General features: G+C 62.8%; 5 protein-coding genes across 5 annotated transcripts; 4 read left to right on the forward strand and 1 right to left on the reverse strand.

Annotated features, from left to right (window-relative positions):
- Positions 1-1497: 1497 nt before the first annotated feature.
- PFL1_00907 (uncharacterized protein) lies at positions 1498-5469 on the forward strand (the record flags this gene model as incomplete). The annotated part of the gene is made up of 6 exons (XM_007878408.1): positions 1498-1675; positions 1785-2080; positions 2232-3210; positions 3324-4160; positions 4269-4480; positions 4579-5469. The coding sequence occupies 6 exons, from the start codon at positions 1498-1500 to the stop codon at positions 5467-5469; spliced, it is 3393 nt and encodes a 1130-aa protein (XP_007876599.1).
- Positions 5470-7484: 2015 nt separating this feature from the next.
- On the forward strand, positions 7485-9041 carry PFL1_00908 (uncharacterized protein; the record flags this gene model as incomplete). The annotated part of the gene is made up of 3 exons (XM_007878409.1): positions 7485-8040; positions 8115-8921; positions 9022-9041. The coding sequence occupies 3 exons, from the start codon at positions 7485-7487 to the stop codon at positions 9039-9041; spliced, it is 1383 nt and encodes a 460-aa protein (XP_007876600.1).
- An 828-nt stretch (positions 9042-9869) lies between these two features.
- Positions 9870-10720, reverse strand: PFL1_00909 (uncharacterized protein; the record flags this gene model as incomplete). The annotated part of the gene is made up of 2 exons (XM_007878410.1): positions 9870-10301; positions 10394-10720. 2 exons carry the CDS (start codon positions 10718-10720, stop codon positions 9870-9872), a joined length of 759 nt encoding a protein of 252 aa, XP_007876601.1.
- Positions 10721-11826: 1106 nt separating this feature from the next.
- Positions 11827-13880, forward strand: PFL1_00910 (uncharacterized protein; the record flags this gene model as incomplete). Its single annotated transcript, XM_007878411.1, has 8 exons — positions 11827-11852; positions 11968-11997; positions 12082-12415; positions 12528-12992; positions 13085-13240; positions 13333-13477; positions 13597-13721; positions 13848-13880. The coding sequence occupies 8 exons, from the start codon at positions 11827-11829 to the stop codon at positions 13878-13880; spliced, it is 1314 nt and encodes a 437-aa protein (XP_007876602.1).
- Positions 13881-16618: 2738 nt separating this feature from the next.
- Positions 16619-20619, forward strand: PFL1_00911 (uncharacterized protein; the record flags this gene model as incomplete). Its single annotated transcript, XM_007878412.1, has 5 exons — positions 16619-18385; positions 18498-19704; positions 19801-19897; positions 19986-20071; positions 20162-20619. 5 exons carry the CDS (start codon positions 16619-16621, stop codon positions 20617-20619), a joined length of 3615 nt encoding a protein of 1204 aa, XP_007876603.1.
- Between the last annotated feature and the right edge of the window lie 777 nt (positions 20620-21396).

A 21396-nucleotide genomic window follows, 5' to 3' on the forward strand; every position in this document is an offset into this window, starting at 1 on the left:
CAAGGCCGGCCAGAGGGGCCCTGTCGCCAAGCGACTAGCGCCCACCACAGCAAAGAGATCCACACACGAGCACAACCACAGCGCCTCCAAGCACGTCGGCCCACACGAAAACAAGGCAACCAGCAGCACTGCACCACGGCTCCGCACGCGGGCTTCGAAGGGAAGGGTGAAGACGAGAAGAAGGAGGGCAAAGCAAATCAGCTCGCAACCACCGAACGCAGAACAGCATCGCACCGCAGCGAAAAAAAAAAAATTGCACGGCGCCAAGCCCAAGGCGCCCTCCTGTACTCTACCACGCCTCTGCCTCATGCATCGATGCGGGGCGGAACCGCTTTCCCTCATTCTCCACTGCAGCGTGTCGATCTCAGAGGGAGAGGAGGGTCCTTACTCGTCGAACTGGGTCTGCGAGAGGATCTGCCGCGCGGAGAGGTTTGTGCAGGACCGGTCCGGGACTGAGCCTCTGGGAAGGTGGGAAGGGTTGAGACTGGCTGTTGTGAGGCGAGAATAGTGAGAGCGGCCGAGGTTGAGGTGTCTACCAAGCCATCCTGCCTCATCGTCGCGTTTTCGCTGGTCGGCGTGAGCTCGAAGAGCCGGCTCCCAGCAGGCCAGGCTGCTTCACGATGCACTCGACAGGCGGACGAGCGCAGACGAGGCACCCCCCCTCAGAGGCGGAAGTGCATGCATGCATGCAAGCAGACTGGCAGAGGCGCGGCTCGACCAGAGGGGCCGTTGGGTCGGGATGGTGGGGACGGTCAAGGTGAGCTCGAGCCTCCCGCCTCTGTAGCCGCCCAACAAGCAACCAACCAAGCTCGCAGGCCAGGCCAAGCAAGCCAGGTCGGCCATCCGCACGGGCCTCGATCTGCTGGCCAGTCCGAGCGGGCTGCGAGCATGGCCGCACAGTGCCGTCCGCCGTGAGGCGAAACCGAAAAAGAGGGAGGCCGGCCGGAGCCAAAAGGGCATGCATGCGGGCGCAGGAAAAGCTGGGCGAGGCTGGCGAGCGGACAGCCTGCTTGCCTGGCTGGCCTGGCGCTGCCTAGGCAGCCCGGTGGGGAAGCGGCCAGGCCGTGACTGAGCACTCGATCTTCCCTCTGGTGCGTGTCGCGGTGTGGCAAGCCATCAGAAACCCAGGCAGGCAGGCTAGGCGGACAGCCGGCCAGCTGAGGTCCTGTCGCTCCCCTCTCCAGCGCGTCCTCCGCCGCCGCCCAAGAGCCTACGGGCGCATGCGCTTGCCGCCTCCCCAGCCATGCCCAGCCTACTTAAGGTCCGAGCGCTGGTTTCGGCTCACTTGTCTTTCCGCCACCACCGTCCCTCTTCTGCCTCGCTCCCGGCACTCGTCGCCGCCTTGCCGCCGTCAACAGTCCGGGCCGGCTCGAAGATTCACCTGCCCTCGATTCCTCGCCACCGCCATCCAGCCTGCCTCTTGATCCTCTCAAACCAAGCACCGGCCCGACCCCTCGTCCGCGCCGCTCTGCGGGCATCCATCTCGCCCGCAGCAAGATGGACGCCGATGTCGACATGAAGGCCGTCGAGGCGGGGGTCGACGCCACCGTCGACCAGAAGCCGCTCATCTCCTCGTCGATCCAGCAGCTCCCGACCGAGATCCTCCTCGAGATCTGGTGCTGCCTGGACGACTATGATCTGAGGTACTTCGGCCAGGTCTGCAAGGCCTTCCATGGTCAGAGAAATGGCCCTCTTTTTGGACTGCCTCTCCAGAGCTTCGAAGCTGACAGCGTCGTTATCCCTCTGCCTGTCCCTCTAACCCCCTCACGCCTGCCGCCGAGCAGCGATCTCCAAGGACCCCTACTTCGTCGCCGCCTACTTCCTCCGTAACCACTTCCCGCATTCCATCTTCCGCGCCATCGCCTTCTACAAGGTGTTCAACGTCAAGGTTCTCGAGCACCTCATGAACGGCGGCGCACCCCTGTCCCGCAACCTGGTCCAGGAACTCGGCCGGGCCCGCTTTGGAGGCAGCCACAACCCCAACTACAGCTACTACAATCGAAACGAGGTGCGGACCAACTGGGGCACCAAGATCCCCCTCGACAGCTGCCTCGCCGTCATGAAGAGAGGAATCAAGCTGGTGGGTTCCTTGACACCTGCGCAGCGCCGCGAAGCGGAGCTGTGGCACCACCTCCGGGACCTCGCTGACCTGTCCGCGCTTTCTCTTCCCGCCGCCTCGTGTTCCGCCGTCGAATCCACCGTCCTCGATGCTGTCGATGCCGCTTGGGAAGTTCGGCAAGGGGATCACGTTCACGCGAGCTGGATCGGACGAGGAAAAGGTCGGCGCCTTTGCGAACCAGTCGATCTGGACCGCGTGGTCGGCGCCGTCGGCTCCGATCCGCGAGGTGTTTGACAAGGGCTGGTTCGTACCGCTGTCGAGCTACCGCGGCCAGAGCACGAGCGCCGTCCACATGGCCAAGATTGTGGCGAGGCAGCCGGACCTGCTGCCGCTGGCGCTGCGCAACGGCTGGTCGGTCAGCACGGCCGAGGAGTGCGACGAGGCGGTGCGCCAGATGCTGATGAGCGGCAGGCTCATGCCAAGCAGCCAGGTCTCGACCAAGATCGTCGAGAAGTTCGAGCAGCTCCACCAGCACTCGAACGCCTACCGCGTCAGTGTCAAGGTGGCGTCGGAAGTCATCAACACGTTGCTCGACGAGAAGTACTGGAGCGGTTCGGAGCCGCGCACCGACGGCTTCCTGCAGCAGGCCGAGCTGCCCTGCGGCTACGAAGCCCTGATGGCGCTCGAGCGCAAAGGGCTTCTCGACTTCGACTTGAGGGCCGTCGTCGAGGCCACCCTGCGCAAGACGTGGAAGAAGTCGTTTTCGGCCGATCTGTTCAAGAACCTCCAACAGCTCGCTACCGACTTCCCAGGCCTGGGACAAGTCATGGCGACGCCCCTGCTGCTATCGCTGTGCGGCTACGTCAAGACCCACGGGAAGCCCTCCTCCGACGTGATCGCCGAGCTCGCCTGCGTCGACATCACCACCACGACCATCTCCAACATGCTGATCGCGACCAGCATCTCCGATGTCACCTTCCTCTTCGAGGTCGCAGAGGCCCGCCTCGGCGATCAGGCTGACCTCGCGGAGCTGGTGCGCGCGAAGCTGCCTCAGATCCTGTGCCAGCCCTGGAGGGGCGACATCTTGACTTCCCTCAACGCCAAGCTTCCGGGCTTCCCCGGTATGCTCGAGGAGGCCCTGCTGGCGCAAGGTGAATTGTGCCAGTGTAGCTTCGCCTTTCAGACGCGCCTGCTGACCGTCGCATGGGCTCGTATCCACCCTCCCCTCCCAACACACCTCCTTCGCCCGTCCATCACCGCGCAGACTTCCACATCACCCAGCTGCACACGCCGTCGAAGTACCCTCCGCTTCGTAGTCACCTGTTCCGTCTCGGCGAGTGCGACCAGCTCACGTCGGACCCGTACACGTCCGGCGACAAGGCCTCGATCTTCAGCATCCTCTCCTTTGAAGGCACGCCGCCCTACGAGCACGGCAACGCCTGGGGATCGAGCAGGCGCTACCACTACCGCCCATCCTCGTCCTTTGACGCGGTCTTCACCAACTTTTGGAGATTCAACGGCCGCGCGGCACCGGGAAGCACGGCTAAGTACAAGGACGATGCGTTTGGGAGGGTGAGGGGCGCGCCCCTCTTTGGCCTGGAGCCGACTGATGAGAACGGTCCTGCCGCGGCTCAGCCGAAGGCCCTGACAGCGCAGCTCTCGACGCGCGCCTTTCCGCTGCGGGCCGGAGAGGGTGGCATCCAGGTCTCGTGCGAGGGCACCGAGTCCGGTTTTCCGCGGTACAACATCGACAACCGCCAGTCGATCGAGTGCGTCCGCATCCTCGGCCCTTCGCCCGGATCCAGCGTCGTGCTCTCGCATGCACTCATCAACGGGAGCACCAATGTCCTCGACTCGCTCCTCACGGCCATGCGACCCCTCAGCTTCGACTTTGGCCACTGGAAGCTGCTCGCGTGGCTGGGCAAGGCACCACCCGTGGCCCTGTACGACTCCATCGTCTTTGGCGCACCCTTCTCCGTCGACGGCACCCTCGCCAAGAAGCCGCGTTCAGACGTCTACGTGGTTAGTGCTCGGCGCCAGGCGACAAAGACGGACAAGGACATGGCATTGGTGCAGGCCGAGCCTGAGCGAGTCAAGCCCGGTGAGTGCCGTGTCCAGCATGGCGTCCGCGATGACCAACAAGCACGGTCAAGTCCGCCACAGAGATCTGACCGGGCCCTTCGCACTTGACCCGCTTGACTGCCTGCAGCCGGACAGAAGGAGCAGGAACAGGACGAGGAAGACGTGTCGCCAAAGTTCAACGCGATGCGGGACTGGCGAAACCAGACAGAGCAGCTCGCCGCCGCAAAGACTGGAGTGATGGCCTGGGCCGCTCCATTTATGGGCTCCGAACACTACTCCTACGGTGAGAAGAAGTCGGACGCCCAGATCGAGGTCTGCATCCAGAACTCGATCTGCCACGTAAGTTGCAAGCGCGCTGCACTCCATCTGCCGGCCTGCCGGGACGCGATCGGCTTGTTCCTGACAGTCGCGCCTGCCAAACTGGGTTTGCCTGCCAGAAGAAGCTCTACCTCACCGAGGCCGAGATCAAGCGTCGCGTCGAAAGCATCCATCAGTGGAACGCCCACATCGAGGGTCTGCTCAACCTCGCGAGGAAGCTCTACACGCTCGAGCGCTACGTTGCCAGGACGCGCAAGAAGACGCAGGCCAACATCCTCAAGACCGAGTTTGTCAGGTTCCTCGAGAAGAAGCCGATCTATCCGAGCCTCGGCATGCTCAAGTCGGTCGAGGAGACGCTCCGCAAGGCCCTGCGCGAGTTCAAGCAGCGTGCAGCCGCTGAGGCGTCCAAGGCGGTGTTGACAGCAGAGCTCGCCGAGCTCGCCGCGGAGTTCAAGGAGCACGACGAGGAGATGCCTCCCGCCCGCGAAGGCGGCCCTTACCCGCGCAACCTCAAGCGCCAATGCACCGGCAAAGCCAAAGGCGGCAGGAAGTCCAAGAGGGTCCGATCTGCCGAGGACGACAAGTACGACGAGGTCGAGGACGAGGACTTTGATCCCGAGCAGTGGTCGAGCGACGGAGAAGAGGACGATGACGAAGAAGAAGACGAGGGTGGCATCGTCGACATCGGCGACAGCGACGGCGTCGACGGGGACGCTGCCGTCCTGGGAAGGGACGGCGAAGACGACGACGACGACAGCGACGACAGCGACCTCTACGACGATGGCGACGATGACGACGACGAGGACTTCATCGTCGGGTCAATGGCGCCTGGTCCTTCGAGGGGACGCAAGACGGTCACGGCCAGCCGACGTGGACGCTCCAGGCGCGCGACCAGTAGCAGCAGTCGGACCTTGGTGGTGACGGCGGGCATTTCCGAAGCGAGCCGCCCCGCCGATGAAGCCACCACCAACAAGAGCGGCGACGACGATGTCAGTCCTCCGGCCAGCTGAGGTCCATCATCACCGACACGCGCCGCACCTCGGCCAAAGCATCGGCGGACCTTGCCAACACGACGGCCTTTCTGAATCGCAGCGCTCTGTCCTCGCATCGCATCTCTACTTCCGCAACGATCCGTGCTGTCGATGCCCGCTTCCGCTTCGCCCCTGCCACTCCCGTCTTGCCAGCCTCTGCATTGCATCAAGCCAGGCGTCCCTGACCGCAACTGGTCCAGGTCACCCGCCAAGTCCCCGCCATTAAGGCCACGAAAGGATCGACAGTAACGATCGACTAGCGGCAGAATCTTGCCCCTCGTGAAACCTTGAGCCGCTCGTCCCCGTCTTCCCCGCCACCGCAGGCTCATCGGTTCCGCTCGCGTGGCCACGGCCACCACGCTTGCCATGGCCAGCACGCATCCCAGGTCCACACGGACCGTGCCCAGCTCGGCTGCCTCATCGGCCATGAAGCGGCACAGACCGCTTCCACCCCGGCTCCTTGTCCGCTGTCGTCGATGGAATGAGCAAAGTGCATCACCGCTCTCATCTCTTTCGATTTGCCGCCCAGCGCTTGCTTGTGCAGCTCGCGGATGGCGGGAGCGGACAGTGCGCGCCGTGCGGCTTGACTCGAGAGCGCAAGGGCCGGGCCGGGCCGAGCCAAGATGTCAGCTGCGGAAACATGTTTGGCGTTGGCAGGATCATCGTTCCGCGTCCGCCCGGAGCGGGTACGGAGCGGAAAGACCTGCACCTGGCCTAGCCACCGTTTGGCGGAAGAGCGCAGCGGGCCTATGAGCTGGGCCCTGTGTCTTGGTGAGATCCTCTTTCTCCTCCGCCATCTCCACCACCACTACCACCACCAGCTGCACCACGGCCAACTCACACAAACGCTTGACACTCCAAGCCTCCCTCTCTTCCTCTCTTTGCACGGTGCGGACCAAAGTCGGGCTACACACCTCGTGTCGACGCACCACTCCTCCCTCGGCGCTCTCGATCTCGCCCACCGACTACCGACGTCGTCATGGCTTCCAGCGTTCAGCCAGCGTCCGCTGTGCAGCACCGACTGTCGAGCAAGTAGCTTCCTACGGAGGTTCTGCAGGAGATCTGGTGCAGGCTCGACATCAAGGACCTCCGGAGCTTCTCGATGACCTGCAAACGCTTTCGCGGTGAGTGAAGGAGTCGGACCGGCCACCAACACGCGGCATGCAAGGCGAGAGCGGCTCAGGGCTAATTCGCTCCCATCCGTTTCGACCGAGCAGCCATCTCCAAAGATGCCTTCTCGGTCGCCGCTTTCTTTCTTCGAGCCCAGTGGCCCCACTCCATCTACCGCGCCATCGGCTTTCCGCACGTCTTCACGGTCGAGGTGTTCGAGTACCTCCTCAAAGGTGGCGCGCCGCTCTCTCGCGACCTGGTGCAGAAGCTCGTTCGAGCGCATTTCCATCTCGGTTTACCGAGCGGAGGGATAGTAGCCTGGGGTGCCCGGATCCCGGCTGGCAGTTGCTTAGCTGTTTTCAGGAAAGGCCAGGAACGGGTGAGACGCGGTGACATCCGGTATATTATCAGCCGCTGAGGTCGTCTTCGCCGCTGACGGATCCTCCTGTTTTCCTCGTTCTGCATGGCACTTTCGAGCTCAGTTCGGGGACACAATCGATTCCAGGCGCGTCCGTTCCGACGAGTCAAAGGTCTCTTTCTTCTCAAGTCTCTTGCAGTTGGAGGCATCGCAAAGCGAAATCGCGATGATCCTCGAGGTCTTCGAGCGAGGCCGCTACTTTCCGCCGCCAAGATACCTTGCGTCTGATCCCGATTCCTTGACGGGGGCTATAGGCAGATACCCACCGCTTCTGACGCTGGCCCTGCAAAACGGTTGGCGAGCTGGCTCTCAATCCGAGGGGAATGAAGTCGTTCGGCAGCTGCTCCTTGGCACCGAACATACGTCGCACCAACCCGATGCCATCGTCAAGGAATTGACGCAGGCACGAGCCTACTCCGCCGACCTCAAAGTGAGCGTCAAGGTCGCCTGCGACTTGATCGAGAAAATGCTGTCCAAAAAGAGGGGACCCGGCGAGTTGGTCCAAGGCTTTCGGGGCCAAGTCGAGGTCCTCAACGGATACGTCGCCATCGTGAAGCTCCACCGAGAAGGTCAGCTCGGAATCGACCTCGAGGAGGTGGTGAAATCGGTCATGCGTGTCGTATGGAAGCGCCGCTGGGAAGCGGCCTCGTGCAACATCTTGCTGCGGCTTGCCGACGATTTTCCTCGACTCGGCGACATCTTGACGACACCGATCCTGCATTCCGCCTGCCGCTACTCCGCCAAATACGGCAGACCAACGAGCGAAGGGATGAGGAGGCTCTCCTCCATCGACATCTCAAAGACGACCGTGTCCAACGTACTTCTCTCGGCCGCCGTTGCTAACGTCGACTTCCTGCTCGAAGTCGCTCGTTCGCGGATGTCTGAGGATGAAGTCGCTGCGCTGATCCGAGACACGCTGCCAAAGATCCTTTGCCAGCCCTGGAGGCGCGGGATCCTTCTCTCGCTGCATTCAAGCGTCGCCAACTTCGCAGTCATGCTCGGGGATGCCGTACTGGCGCAAGGTAAGTCTTGTTGTCGCCCTCGCCCGCCATGATGCAGAGCCCTTGATACCCGAACGTCATCGTTTGAGGTACAGATTTCGAAATCTCTCAGCTCGACGCTCCGACGAGGTACCCTTCTGTACGAAGCCAGGTGTTCGGCCTCGAGGAGCCCGTCGAATCACGGCAGGAGCACACAGCCTTCCATCATAGGGGCCACCTTCGCAGCATCCTATCCTACGACGGTTCTTCCTCTGAGAACATCGAGGCATCGTCCCTGTGCGAAGGTTTTTTCACCGACTTTTGGCGGCTCAACGGTCGCCAGGCTCCCGGCCACAAGTCGGCGGGCGGAGAAGACAGCACGATTGATGACGGCAAGATCCGAGGGACGCCCTTGTTCGGCATCGACGCTGTGGAGGAGGCACCTTCCTCGATCTCGAACCTTTACTACGAAGAAGTCGAACAGCACATGCGGATGAATGCTGGTCGTTCTCGTTCGCTCCTTGCATACAATCCCCGGTCAAAGCAGTACGGCTTCCCAAAGGGCTACTTCACGAACAGCCAATCGTCGGAATGCGTCGAGATTCTGGGTCGCTCCCGCGCCTCCAACGTCATCCTCTCTCATGCGCTCATCAACGAGAGCCATGAGCTGGTCACGCGCTTGATCACCAAGCCACACTCGCTATGCTTCGATCTGAGCCACTGGAAGCTGCTCGCGTGGCTCGGAAGAGCTCCCTCCGACTACATGGTCATCGACATCGTTCTCGGGGCTCCTTTTTCGATCGACAGCTCTTTGGGAGACGAGCTGCTTACCGATGAGCTCGTGCTCAAGGCCAGCAGGAGAATCAGTCGCAAGGACAAGAAGGCAGCGCTCGAAAAAGCGGAATCGGACCATCGAGCTTACAGTAAGCTCCACGTCTCCGCGAATGTGCATGTTGCACTCAGAGAGACCCCGCTGATGAGGCGCTCCGATTCTCTTCATTCACAGAGCGTGGCATCCAGCAGGGTACCGTTCCGGGCAATGACGTCCAGCCACCGCCGCAAGAGGGTGCGCCAACACGACGATGGGATAGAGACTGGGAGGGTGCTCTGGTATACGCGATCTTCGACCCGAGCTCACAACAGGCGGCTGAGATGACGCATACGGCCGTTCGCTTGGCCGACGGCACGCGGCAACACTTTGTGAGCTCTTCCTCCATTCCTTCGAGGCCTGTCATGGTGCGGTCTGATTGACTCGACGTCGAAACTCGATCTTTCGTCTTTGCGGGTCAGCCGAGCCATGTCCGGGAGCCTGACGTCAAAGTCCGCCTCCAACGGATCTCGCAGTGGATTTCTCATCTCGAGGGACTCGCGCGGCTCACTGCAAAGTCGCTCGCTCTCGAAAACCACGTCGCTCGATGCAAAGGAGGTCAGGCTGCCAGGATGGCAAAGAGCAGGTTCCTCAGTGCCCTGGACCGACAAGGCGGGCCCTGCATCCTTTCGGCGCTTCGAGAGGCGAAGGGCACTCTTCTCGAGCTCTCTTCAAAGTCAAGGTTGCACGCTGATGCCTTGCGGGCTGGAGCTGCCAAAGGCACGAAACGCAAGCTCTAAGGATCCATGTCAGATCGACGACTGGGGTACGACAAAGACGCTATCGATTCGTAGACAAACATCAAGACGCCTGGAATACAGCTCGGAGCCAGCGGCGCTGCGCTGCTTGGGGTCTCACGGCGCAAAGGTTTGACGAAGCTGCCGCGCATCACAGTCCAAGCCTGACAGGTCGATGAGCTACGACTCGGTCTCCATTCAAGTCTCTGATCCTTCGGCAAACAAAGAGGCGGTGACACTACGACAATGTGTCAAGAAGGCGCCGGCTAGCTCCAGCCCTGGGACCGGATCTTGTCGACCTTGCTCTGCCGCCCATCGTCCTTTCTCTTCTTCTCCTTGACCGGAGGGCAAGGGGAGACGCCGAAGAAGTCGTCCATGGCCGAGACGAGCTGCTGCGGGGTGCAGTGGGGCTTGGGGCCGGATTTGGGGTCGTGGATGTCGATGCCGATGGCGGCCCAGGACTGCTGCAGCTCCGCTTCCCGGTAGCTCGGTGGCGAAGCAGGTGGGGAGGTCATAGTCGAAGCGGCCCTTGCGAGCGAGGCCGACTTGGGCGAGAGAGCAAAGGGGATGGCGCGCTCGAGTCGCAGCACGCGGCGCGCTGGCTTGGCCTTGATCGGAGCTGGAGGGGGCGTCAGGGTCGGAAGCTCTTGCAGGGTCTGCGCCGGGGTGCATGGCGACTTCTCTTCGGCTTCTTGAGCCTGGAAGCGGTCGACGCAGAGGGCGGGAGGGGATAGGCGTTAGTCACTCAGCTCGATACGACCAATCGAGCGCCAAAGCCGATCAAACCTACCTCGACGACGCCGGCGTGCTCCTCGTCTCTTCTGAAGCCGAAGCGGGTTGAGAGCTTCTTGGCAAGAGCCCTTGTCCTCGTCTGCCTTTTCGGAGGGGCCGGTTCGAGCGAGAAGAGTGAAAAGTCGGCGCTACCCTGTGACGACGACGGCGAGGAGCGGCAGGAGTCGATGTCGAAGGTGCGCAGCTGGTCGATCTGATCTCGGTCCAGATGGATGGGCGGCGAGGAGATCGAGACCTCGGGATCGCGTCGGAGCGTGAGGTCCGCAGCGGAGCCATGCGGCTCAAACATGGCTGGGTGGTAGGAGGTGGCGGCAAGCAGGCTCATCGCGTTGGTCGCTAGGGTGGGTCAAAGATCGAGGGGATGGATGGGTCTGGATGAGAATATGTCTGGATGGTGAGCTGATGAGAGGTCGAGACTGGAGGCACCGAAGAGGCGCCCGTCTTATACGTCGAGGAGGAGAGCTCCCTCATCTTGGAGCAATGTCGGGAATGACGAGGGGTCGGAAGGGCCGTAGCGGGAAGGCACCTATCGCAGATCTCGTCAAGGGCAGCGCGGCGATGGTAGCGTCAAGGGGGTTGATGCTGATGGTCGAAGTTGCGCAATGACCGCTCGGCCTCGGGAGAACCGACTCGCTCTGAGGAGGACGATCTCAAACCTCGTCTATCGCGACCCTCATCCATCGCAACCCCCGTCGGCCGTTTCCTCGGCCTGACGTCTCCTGGCCGCATTGTCCAGATTAGGTTGCACATGCGTTCGCAGGCCAGACTTTCTCGCGGCGCAGTGTTCTTGCCCTCGGGGAGGACGAGCTCGGGGATTGATGAGGGTCGGGAAGCATCCGACGCATGTCCCGTAGACGGCCCGTCCGAGGTCCCCTTTGTTCTCGTCGTTGGATGCGCGCCATTTCAAGCGTCGGCTGACCCGCCGTTGGCCCCTCATAAGATCACGCACGATGCTGACGCTCGAGCCTCTTCGGGGCAGCCGTTGGGCAGGCGCATTGTTGGTCTCGGAGAGGCGCCGTGAGTGACCACAGCGGGCAGGGTGGCGGGGTCGTGGCGGCAGGGCTGGCCCGGCAGATGTTGAATTTCGGAGCCGAGGGGTGGACAGGCCTGGCCCTCACAGCCAGGGGACCGGACAGGCTGGCCTGGGGGCCTTGCGCACGGGCTACCCGCATCTCCGCCCGCGTGAGCGACGGAAGCGGCCATCGACGACGACATCGACGCCGGTGGCCAACCCCCGCATCCACCATCAGCGAGCAAGTCGAGCGCCTCCACCTCTGCTGCTTCGTCCCATACCACTCTACCGCGGCCACTTCCTTCATCCTGTGGCGGTTTGAACGTCGCCCTTGCCATCTCTGCGACCCAGATTGCATCCATCCACTCACCGCCAGTCTGCCAGCCAAGCCAATCTAGCCTGCCCACCGGACCGGCACCATGTCACGATCCAACGTCATCGTCCTGTGAGTGGTCTTCGGTCGTGCTCACTTGTCGTTGACGTCGCGGTGGCCTGCTGCAATCCACAACTGACCGGGCTCGACTCTCCCCGATCTCGTTCTCTGCTTGATCGTTCCACAGTGACAATGGCACGGGCTACACCAAGATGGGGTGAGTGCTCGCTACGATGCCGACCGACGAGCTCGGACAAGCCGCTGACCCGCAGGTTTCCTTGCCGCTGTCCCTACCTCTCAGTTTCGCCGGCAACTCGGACCCATCTTTCGTCTTCCCGACTGCCATCGCGACCCGGACCACGTCGGCCGGCGGCTCGGGCTCGGGCGGCTCCCGGCCCTCGGTCCCGTCCAAGCCCGGAGGACTGTCGTCAAGCTCCAACCTCGCATCCAAGCGCGGCATCGAGGACCTCGACTTCTACATCGGCGACGAGGCCTATGCCAACGCAAAGACCTACCAGGTCGACCAGCCCATCAAGCACGGCCTCATCGAGAACTGGGACCACATGGAGCGCTTTTGGGAGCAGTGCATCTTCAAGTACCTCCGCGCCGAGCCAGAGGACCACTACTTTATGCTGGTGAGCGTCGTCCGACGCCAGTGCGCGACTACCCATCCCGATTGAGCCCATCTCAAGACGACTTGCTGACGCCGTTCCGGCTGCTTTGTCCTTCTACGACTGCCCCGAACAGACCGAACCGCCGCTGAATCCCCCAGAGAACCGAGAGAACACGGCCGAGATCATGTTCGAGTCGTTCAACATCAAGGGCCTCTACATCGCCGTCCAGGCGGTGCTGGCGCTGGCAGCCAGCTGGACCAGCAACAAGGTCACCGACCGCACGCTCACCGGAACCGTCATCGACAGCGGTGATGGTGTCACCCACGTCATCCCCGTCGCTGAGGGCTACGTCATTGGCAGCGCCATCAAGCACATCCCCATCGCCGGTCGCGACATCACCTACTTTGTCCAGCAGCTGCTGAGGGAGCGCGGCGAGGCCGCCAACATCCCGCCAGAGGACAGCCGGAGGGTGGCCGAGAAGATCAAGGAGGACTACTCGTACGTCTGCCAGGACATTGTGCGCGAGTTCCGCAGGTACGACGAGGATCCCTACAAGTACTTTGAGAGGTTCGAGGGCGAGCACACTGTGACCGGCAGGGTGAGTCTGGCCCGGTCGACGCAAAAGCTGGCTGCAGGCGGTCCTATGCTGACGCACAGTGCACACCCTCGGTGCCGTTGGGCGACTCGCAGAAATACTCGGTCGATGTTGGCTACGAACGCTTCTTGGCACCCGAGATCTTCTTCAACCCGGAGATTGCGTCGTCAGACTTCCTCACCCCGCTGCCCGAGGTGGTCGACAACGTGATCCAGCAGAGCCCCATCGACGTCCGAAGAGGTCTCTACAAGGTGCGTGTCACTTGGATGCTTGCGAGAGCGTCGCGGCGTTCTGGCGTGACTGACATGTTGCCTCATCTCGACTCCCTCCATCTCGACTGCAGAACATTGTCCTGTCCGGTGGATCGACCATGTTCCAACACTTTGGCCAGCGTCTCAAGAAGGACCTCCGATCGATCGTCGACCAGAGGCTTGCGGCTTCGGAGCTGGCGAGCGGAAGTCACATGCGCAGCTCGGGCATGGACGTCAGTGAGTGGCGCATGATCGATCCTAGCCGCTTCGGCATAAGAAGGCCTGCTGGTCGCAAGTGGGTGCAGTGCCAACTGACCAATCGCTCGATCCGTTTCTGGCGTGCTGCCGCTCCGCAGATGTCATTTCGCACAAGATGCAGCGGTACGCGGTGTGGTACGGCGGTTCGCTCCTCGGTTCGCTGCCCGACTTTTACTCGTACTGCTACAACAAGCAGGACTACGAGGAGCACGGCCCCAGCATCGTGAGTGGACCCGGCCGCGCTGCTCAGTCGATCCGATCACATCCTGCTCGACTCCGAAGAGGTGCTGACGACTCCTCGTCTGTGTGCTTTCTTGCTTGCCCTTGTCGCCTGTGAACCCCAATGCAGGTCCGCAAGTTCAGCGTCTTTGGCGGTGTCTAGACGGCGTCTGCCCCCCTGCAACGGCCGAGGTGTGGACGGAGCTGTAGAATCTACGAATGAGCCTGCGAAAAGTGTGGGGCCGGGCACGCACGTCTTGGCGTGCACCCGCGACGTTGCCAGCAGAGGTCATGGGTCGGTCTGTCTCGTCTAAGGGGGTGGATCTGCTTGTGGCTGAGCCTGGACACGTCTTGGCTTGCAGATCAAGCAAGCAGGCGATTCGGTCGGCCGGCCATCTGGACCGTTTGTCTTTGCATGATGGCCCGGGGTGGCGGGCCCATGCGCGGATTCTAGATGAGGCGGGAGTCGATTGCTGCAAGGGGCTACCGCCGAGCTGAGAAGCTGGGACGAGATCTCCCGGCCTATCTTTGACAGCCTCGTTCGACCAGGCTTCTCTGCACTAGCCGAAGTGAACACGTATGTATCGGGCGACATCGACAGTGGAAGTGGACGCTACTCGATCAGAACTGACCCATACCTGACCCTCGAGGAGCAGAGCGGCTGTGGTCATGGTCATACCTGGCGCTACGCACTCCTCGGACTGGCCGTCTTCGGCCGTAAGCTGGAGTCAGGGCTGCCAGCATCGGACCGCAGAGGCTAGGCCAGCCGTCGCTGTGCTTGGGCAACGCGACAGGCTGGGCCGGGTCGAGCGTGACAGGTGATTCAGGTACGAGGGCGCTGGCAGGCAGGCCAGGCCAGCAGGCTCACCGCCCATACACAGGCGGCCGGCTAGGGACGACGAAGCGAGGCCAGGGCGATGCAGGGAGGCGGGAGGCTGCGCCCGGGCGGAAGAGAGAAAAGTCGACCGACGCCCAGCAGGCAGGCTGGGGCATGCGTGCGCGTCGACTGGCCGAGGCGGGCTGCCCATCAACCAACCAACCAACCAACCAAGCAAGGAGCCCATCTGGGGCCGGCTCAGCTCCTGCTTGCTTTGACGTCTGCCCGCCCCCCTGCTTCATCTGGGCCGAGCGAGCGGCCCTTTGTGCTTCTCGCCCTGGTCCGTGGCGTCGGACAAATGCTCTGATGATTCCTGACGACTCTTGGTCGACGGACAATACCGATGACCTCGGAGCACGACGCCGCGTCCCTATGAGGTTCGTGCGCAGCGTGGTGCGCCGGATCGACGCCGCGTCGCTGATCTCTCCTACATAGTTGGCGGGCCATCAACAGCTCAGCGCGTTTGCCGCTGTCATGAAGCGAAGGGTCAAGCCCATGCTATGGATCGACGTGCGGCTGGCTGTACCGCTAGCCGCATGCTGACCAGGTGGCCTTCTTCGCGCGGTGGCGGCGGCGGCGACGGTGACAGCGGCAGCGTCTGCAAGCAGGCAGGCAGGCTCTCTGTCTCTCTCTCCTTCTCCTCGACTTCGACTCGAATCCAATTTCGAGCCGTTGAACAGCGTTTCAGATCGTGTCAAATATATAGAATTGCGTTGCGCTCCGTCGGTCCTTTCGGACGGCGATTCTGATTTGAAAGCGGTCAGGAAGGGAGAGAGGCCGGGTCAGGGCCCGCTTGCTGGCGGCTGGCGGGTCGGACTCGCGAGCCCGCCCTCGGGCGATACCGATGCTGCCTGCTTGCTTGCTATAGGCAGGCAGGCAAGCTCGTCTTTCTCTGCTCGACCCACACGAGGAGGTGCAGGCAGGCTGTTGTCGCTGTGAGATGCTGAGAAGACGCGGCGTGGCAGGCCAGGCAGACAAGCGGGCGGTCGGCCTGCGCAGGCGAGGCGACAGGGAAAGAACAGGCCGGCAGGCAGCAGCAAGCCCGGCGTGGGTGGGTCGCTGGGCGGACGGGCGGGCGGCATTTTTCCAAACTCAGGCTTGCGTGTGTGGCCTGCCGATGATGCTGCTTGCTGAGTGGGTCCGGGGGCGTCTGGCTGCTCTGGTGCTGGTGCATCGAGACGCCTGGATGCAGCCAAAGGACGGCCGAGCGGGCGAGCGGGCGGGTGGGCGAGCGGGCGCCTGCCACGTCCCAACCCGAACATCGACGACTCTTCCTCCATCTCATCGTCGTCCCGTCTCTCTCCTTTCCACCGAGTGCTTGTTGTCGTCGCCGTCGCTGCCCACCTCCTCTGCCGCGGAAAACATCCAGCCCTTCCTCTTCGACGTCGGCACCACCTCGCGACCTTGCAAGACTTTGCGACCCCCGCCACGCACGGGGCCAGTCATCTTCTCAGCTCTTACGGCACAGAATCCTCGCACAGCCAGCCCGCCATCTGCCTCGATCACACCCCGCGCACTACTGCATCGTCCTACCGCCGGCCTACCCCTCTCTTTCGTCGCCTCGGAGCATCTGCCTCTTCGATCAGACGGACCCCGCTTGCCACCTGCAGCCAGTCTTCCAGACGCTACCAAAGTCCAACCTCTAATCCTCGATTGCATACCGTCGGGACTGGTCTTCACCACTGCAATCGTCCGCTGAACGCAGGACAAAGGATCGCCCCTCGCCCTTCGCTTGGCGGATCTTGCAAGCCACCACCATCCGAACCTCGCCCGACATCCGTCTCAGCTGGCACCGAGCTCATCGCCTGATCTACCTCGCCCAGCCCGAAGAGCGGCCAGATCCAAGAACGACTAGAGCTCTATCCAGCCGACCCGGCTTCCTTCTCGCAGCCTCAGCGGAAGTCGCTGCACTGCTTGACCAGAGTACCTCCAGCGAGCCTCCTCGATCTAGGCGTTCAAGCTAGATCAGCGCTGCAAGGAAACCGAGCCTACCTCGACGCTGAGCGGCGATCTCGTTCCAGAAGATGGCGGCCGTGTCTTCTCGGTCTCATAGAGACACGGTAGAGAGCGCAGACAACCACGCTGCTCTGGCGGATGGCGCTTCGGCCAACTCCCATGCGTCAGCCTCTCGCGGCGGCAGCAGCTCCATCAGCCGATCAGGTTCTTCGAGCAACACTCCGGGCCCCCTGTCCCTCGCAGACGCCCTCGCACGGTCCGGCAACGACTATGCCGCCGCTCTCGACAGCGTTCTGGCCGAGCGGAACAAGCTGGCTCTCGACGCGACCAAGCTCAACTCCGAAAACGTGCGCATCTGGAACCTCATGGGTCGGATCAGGAAGGAGAACGAGGCGATGAAGGCCAAAGTCCTCGAGCTCGAACGAGGCTCGTCCGCCGGCTCCACCAATCGGGGCTCGCCGCTCGCACCCGCTGCCGTCATCTCGCCAGCGTCTCCAGCGTCTGCCCGTCGTAGACTGCCCGGAACGTGGGAGACGGAGCGCGCGGGGAGCCCCCTGAACTCTCCAAAGCCCCTGAGATCTCCAGCGCCCCCGGATGAAGCGGATGGCGGAGGCAGGGGCAACAGCGCATCCAGTGGCCAGATGTCGGCTTCCAACTCCGCCTATGGACAGGCATTCGCTCAGCAGCAGCAGGATCAGACCAGCACATCGGCAGTGCCGTCGAACGCACCTCGGCCTGGACAAAGGACATCTTCGGGTCAGGCTCGGGATCCACTCGATGGCCCAAGCACCAACTTTGACCAGAGCGCGCTGGCATCGCCCGTCTCGCCGACGCAGCAGTCGTCGATCATGCAGCAGCGCGCCGCAGCCAAGGCACAGTCGCTGGCCCGGGTCATGCACGGCAACAACGGGGACTCCCTGGGAAGCGGGGAAAGCGGCGATTTTGAGGCAGTCGACCGCAGCTCAGTTTCGGGCACCGACGAGGGATCGGTAGGAGGGCCTACGCTCTCGGATCGGACCCACGCGGATTCGACCTCGCCCTCCGCGCATGTCAACGGAGGCGGCATCAGGTCGATCCCGGAGCAGCAGCAACAATCGGGCTCTCGGTACGCCGATGGATCGAGCCGCGTTCCTCCGTCGCCGAGTCGCTCTATGTCCCAGATGAGCGCCTCGGCGACTTCGGCTGCGCCAGAGCGCAGGTCGTTTGCGTCCAGGGCCGCGACCGACGACCGAACCACGCCAAGCATTCGCTCCGTTCGTGGGAAAGAGGGCGGCCGCAAGCTGGTGCTCTCGCCGCGGCTGGACGCCTCACTGCTCAGGGTGGTGGGTCTCAGGATTGTGGCAACCAACTACAAGCTCGGCGACCGAGGCAAGGAGGCGATCTCCTTCCTCATCACCATCGAGATCCTGCAGCCGCCTGCCGCCTGGGCCAATGCGCCCCCCACTGAGGCGACGCCGCCCTTATTCTGGACGCTCGAGAAGAACTACAGCGACATCCTCGGCCTCGATGCTCGCCTACGCCAAAAGTACGGCAAGAAGACCGCCCAGCGGCTGGCCCCCCTTCCCGACAAGAACCTCTTCAAGGATCATGCGCCTGCCAAGGTCGACCAGAGAAAGGCGCTCCTGGAGATCTACCTCCAGGCTCTGCTGGTCCTGGAGCTGCCCGACAAGGATGACGTTTGCACCTTCCTCTGCACGGACGTGGTGCCCGACCGCGCCACCGATCCGTACACGACCAGCAAGGAGGGATTCCTGACCAAGAAGGGTCAGAACCTCGGCAGATGGGTCACCCGGTTCTACGTACTTCGCCACTCGGTCCTCAACTACTACGAAACGGTGAGTATCGTGTGTCTTAGCTCTTCTGCACAATGTGCGCACCCCTACCGGCATGAACTGACCCGTTGCCTGTTCTTCCTCTGCGTGCGGTTCGGCTACCTTCCTGCCTCAGCGCGGCGGTGCCCAGATCGGATCGATCAACATCAAGGAAGCACAGATTGGCCGTCAGCAGAAGACGTCGTCTGCTAGCGAGTCCGACGAGACGTCATACCGACACGCCTTTCTCATCCTCGAGAAGCGGGCGGGAAACAGCCACGAGCCCCCGCACATTGCCCGACACGTGCTCTGCGCAGAGAGCGACGAGGAGCGGGATGAATGGGTCGACGTCTTGGTCCGCGCCATCGCAGAGATGGAGAGCATCGCCAACGGCGAGGCGACAAAGGCGACGTCGCAGCCTAGCTCTGCGGGGCTTTCGAGCCAGACTGGCGGCAGTTTGCGTGATCCCACGTCGCCGCGGGATCGACACGAGGACGCTGGCGGCTCCGCCTCTCACGAGTCCACGCCCTACGGCCACGCAAGGCGGGGCGACCGCGACGAGCAGCCGCTCAGCCCTCGCGACGGCGTTCAGAGCTCGAACCAGAGCCGCGCGTCGACGTCGAGGCGAGACCTCGGCGGATATGCCGACAGCGCCTACAGCGCGCCTGGCTCCGGCCAGGGGCCCCATGGCCTGTCGGTCAACCCGTCGCTCCCGTCGTCGGCCTCGAGCCGCACCCTCGGCGAGCCCCGTAGTCCGGTCACTCGCACCGGTCTGGCGCGCGAAAGCCAAGATATCCCCGGATCCCCAGGATCCAAGCACGAGGCACTGCCCCGCAGCAAGCCGGCCATCAGTGGGCCGATGAACGGCGCACCGATCCCAACCGGCTACAAGTTTGGGGCCAAGGACGAGGCCGTCTCGGCCCCGCACGACGGCAAAAAGGACGACCGTAAGCGCTTCTGGCAGGGCTTCCGCGGCTTCGGCCACAACGACAAGCATTCGCCGCGCGAGCCCCGGCCCGTCTTTGGCGTGCCGCTGGCCGAGTCGATCGCCATCTCGAGCATCCACGAGGGTTTGGAGCTGCCGTCGGTCGTGTATCGCTGCATCGAGTACCTCGAGAAGACAAACGCCGCCATGGAGGAGGGCATCTACCGGTTGAGCGGCAGCTCGGCCGTCATCAAGACGCTCAAGGACCGCTTCAACGCCGAGGGCGATGTCGACCTCTTGGCGGGCGAGCAGTACTATGACCCCCATGCGATCGCCGGCCTGCTCAAGACATTCCTCCGGGAGCTCCCCACCAGCGTCCTTACGCGAGAGCTCCACCTCGACTTTATGAGGCTCAATGGTGAGTGGTCCGTCCGCTGCGGGTTCGGAGCTCAACTGCATCTGCTGACGTCGTCAATCGGCCTGGCTCATCGGTTCCTCTCCCCCCCGCCCACAGAGATCGAGGATCGCACGGAAAAGCTCAATGAGCTCGGCCATCTCGTGTCGATGCTGCCGCTGGCCAACTATTCCCTGCTCCGGACCCTCTGCAGCCAGTGAGTGGCCCCTTTTGTCGGCGTGCTGGATTGCGAGGCCTGTCGCTCACTCAGCCTTTCATCCTCGATCCGGTCTACCCGCCCACAGCCTCATCAAGATCATCGAGCACGCCGATGTCAACAAGATGACGATGCGCAACGTCGGCATCGTCTTCAGTCCAACGCTGGCAATCGGTAAGCAAAAGACCCGGACCCGACCTGGTAACCATTACGAAGGCTGATCGCTGACACCCGATCTGGCTCTCTCTGCACCTCCGCACGCAGGTGCCGGGATCTTCGCCCTCTTCTTGACCGAGTTCGACAACGTCTTCTTCACCGACGCCAAGGGCGAGCCGGCCGCGCGCGTCATCGAGGAAGACATCCTGGCGCCCGACGCGTCCGAGCTCGGCTACTCGGAGGAAGGGACGGTGGCCGACACGGGCAGCAGCCTGGAGAACGCCAGTGCGGCCCACTCGTCGCAGCAGGGGCATGCCAGCAAAGCGAGGAGCAAGCGCAACAGCCTGCAATACCGCGAGTCGCAGGCCGAGAGGCTCCTCGGCCTCGAGGGGAGGAGGCTGAGCTACCGCGAAAAGGAAGAAGACTGGGCGGGCATCGGAGCCGGCGGCGGGATGGCGGCCGGAGACATGCACCACGCCGATCCGCGACAGGGTCCGCCCCAGGCGACATCGACGACGACCACGCCCACGGGCGACGAGGTTGAGGTGCCGGTCCGCCGGCATTGAACGGAGAGGTCAGCCTCGATCTGTTCGGCCGGTCGCAAGCCCGCGCTCCTTCGCCGCTGGCCCTAGGCCATTCCGCCACGGGGCCCAGCCCTGGCCTTCAGCCACACGGCGCAACAACCGCCTGAACGCCGCATCCGCAACGGAACCGCCCGTCAGTCACACCCATGCTCAAGATACCCTCCCTTGCCACCCACTACCACCACCGCTACATCGATTCGATCCCTGCTCTCTCTCTCTGCCTTGCGCTCTTCCCACTTCGACACCCGGTGGTCCGCCGCGCGGCCTCCCTTCTTGCTATGCCCGACAGAGCTGCCCCCACACGGCTCGCCACGGCTACCTTTTTCCTCCCTCTTTCTTCCTTCCCCTCTGCTCGTCTCTCAACTGCCAAGGGCCCCCTTTTGGCGCCACTCGCTCATGTTGCTCCTCTACGGTCGCTACCCCCTCCTCCCATCATCCGCTCTACAGTGACGTGGACCAATACCAACCTCCTGTTTCCCTTCCTCCTTTGCCCGTGGCTGCCTGCCTGCCTGCCTGCCTTCTGATCAGCCTGTCCAAACAGCTCACTAGAGCCAAAGAAAGATAGGTCCAAGCAGCAAAAAGATTAACTGCAGCACCTAGGATTCCCGCGTGGTCCCCCACCGCAGTACTAGCTAGGCGGTACCCTGCTTAACTTTGCAGATCGGACGGGATGCAGTGCTTTCAGGGTCCTATGGCCGCAGATGGAAAGCTGAGATCAAGTACTCCAAATAAACCCTTGTTCTAGATGAGAAGCTGGTG

The sequence above is a fragment of the Pseudozyma flocculosa genome (assembly GCF_000417875.1).
Source record: "Pseudozyma flocculosa PF-1 unplaced genomic scaffold scaffold00002, whole genome shotgun sequence".
NCBI classification, from domain to species: Eukaryota; Fungi; Basidiomycota; class Ustilaginomycetes; order Ustilaginales; family Ustilaginaceae; genus Pseudozyma; species Pseudozyma flocculosa.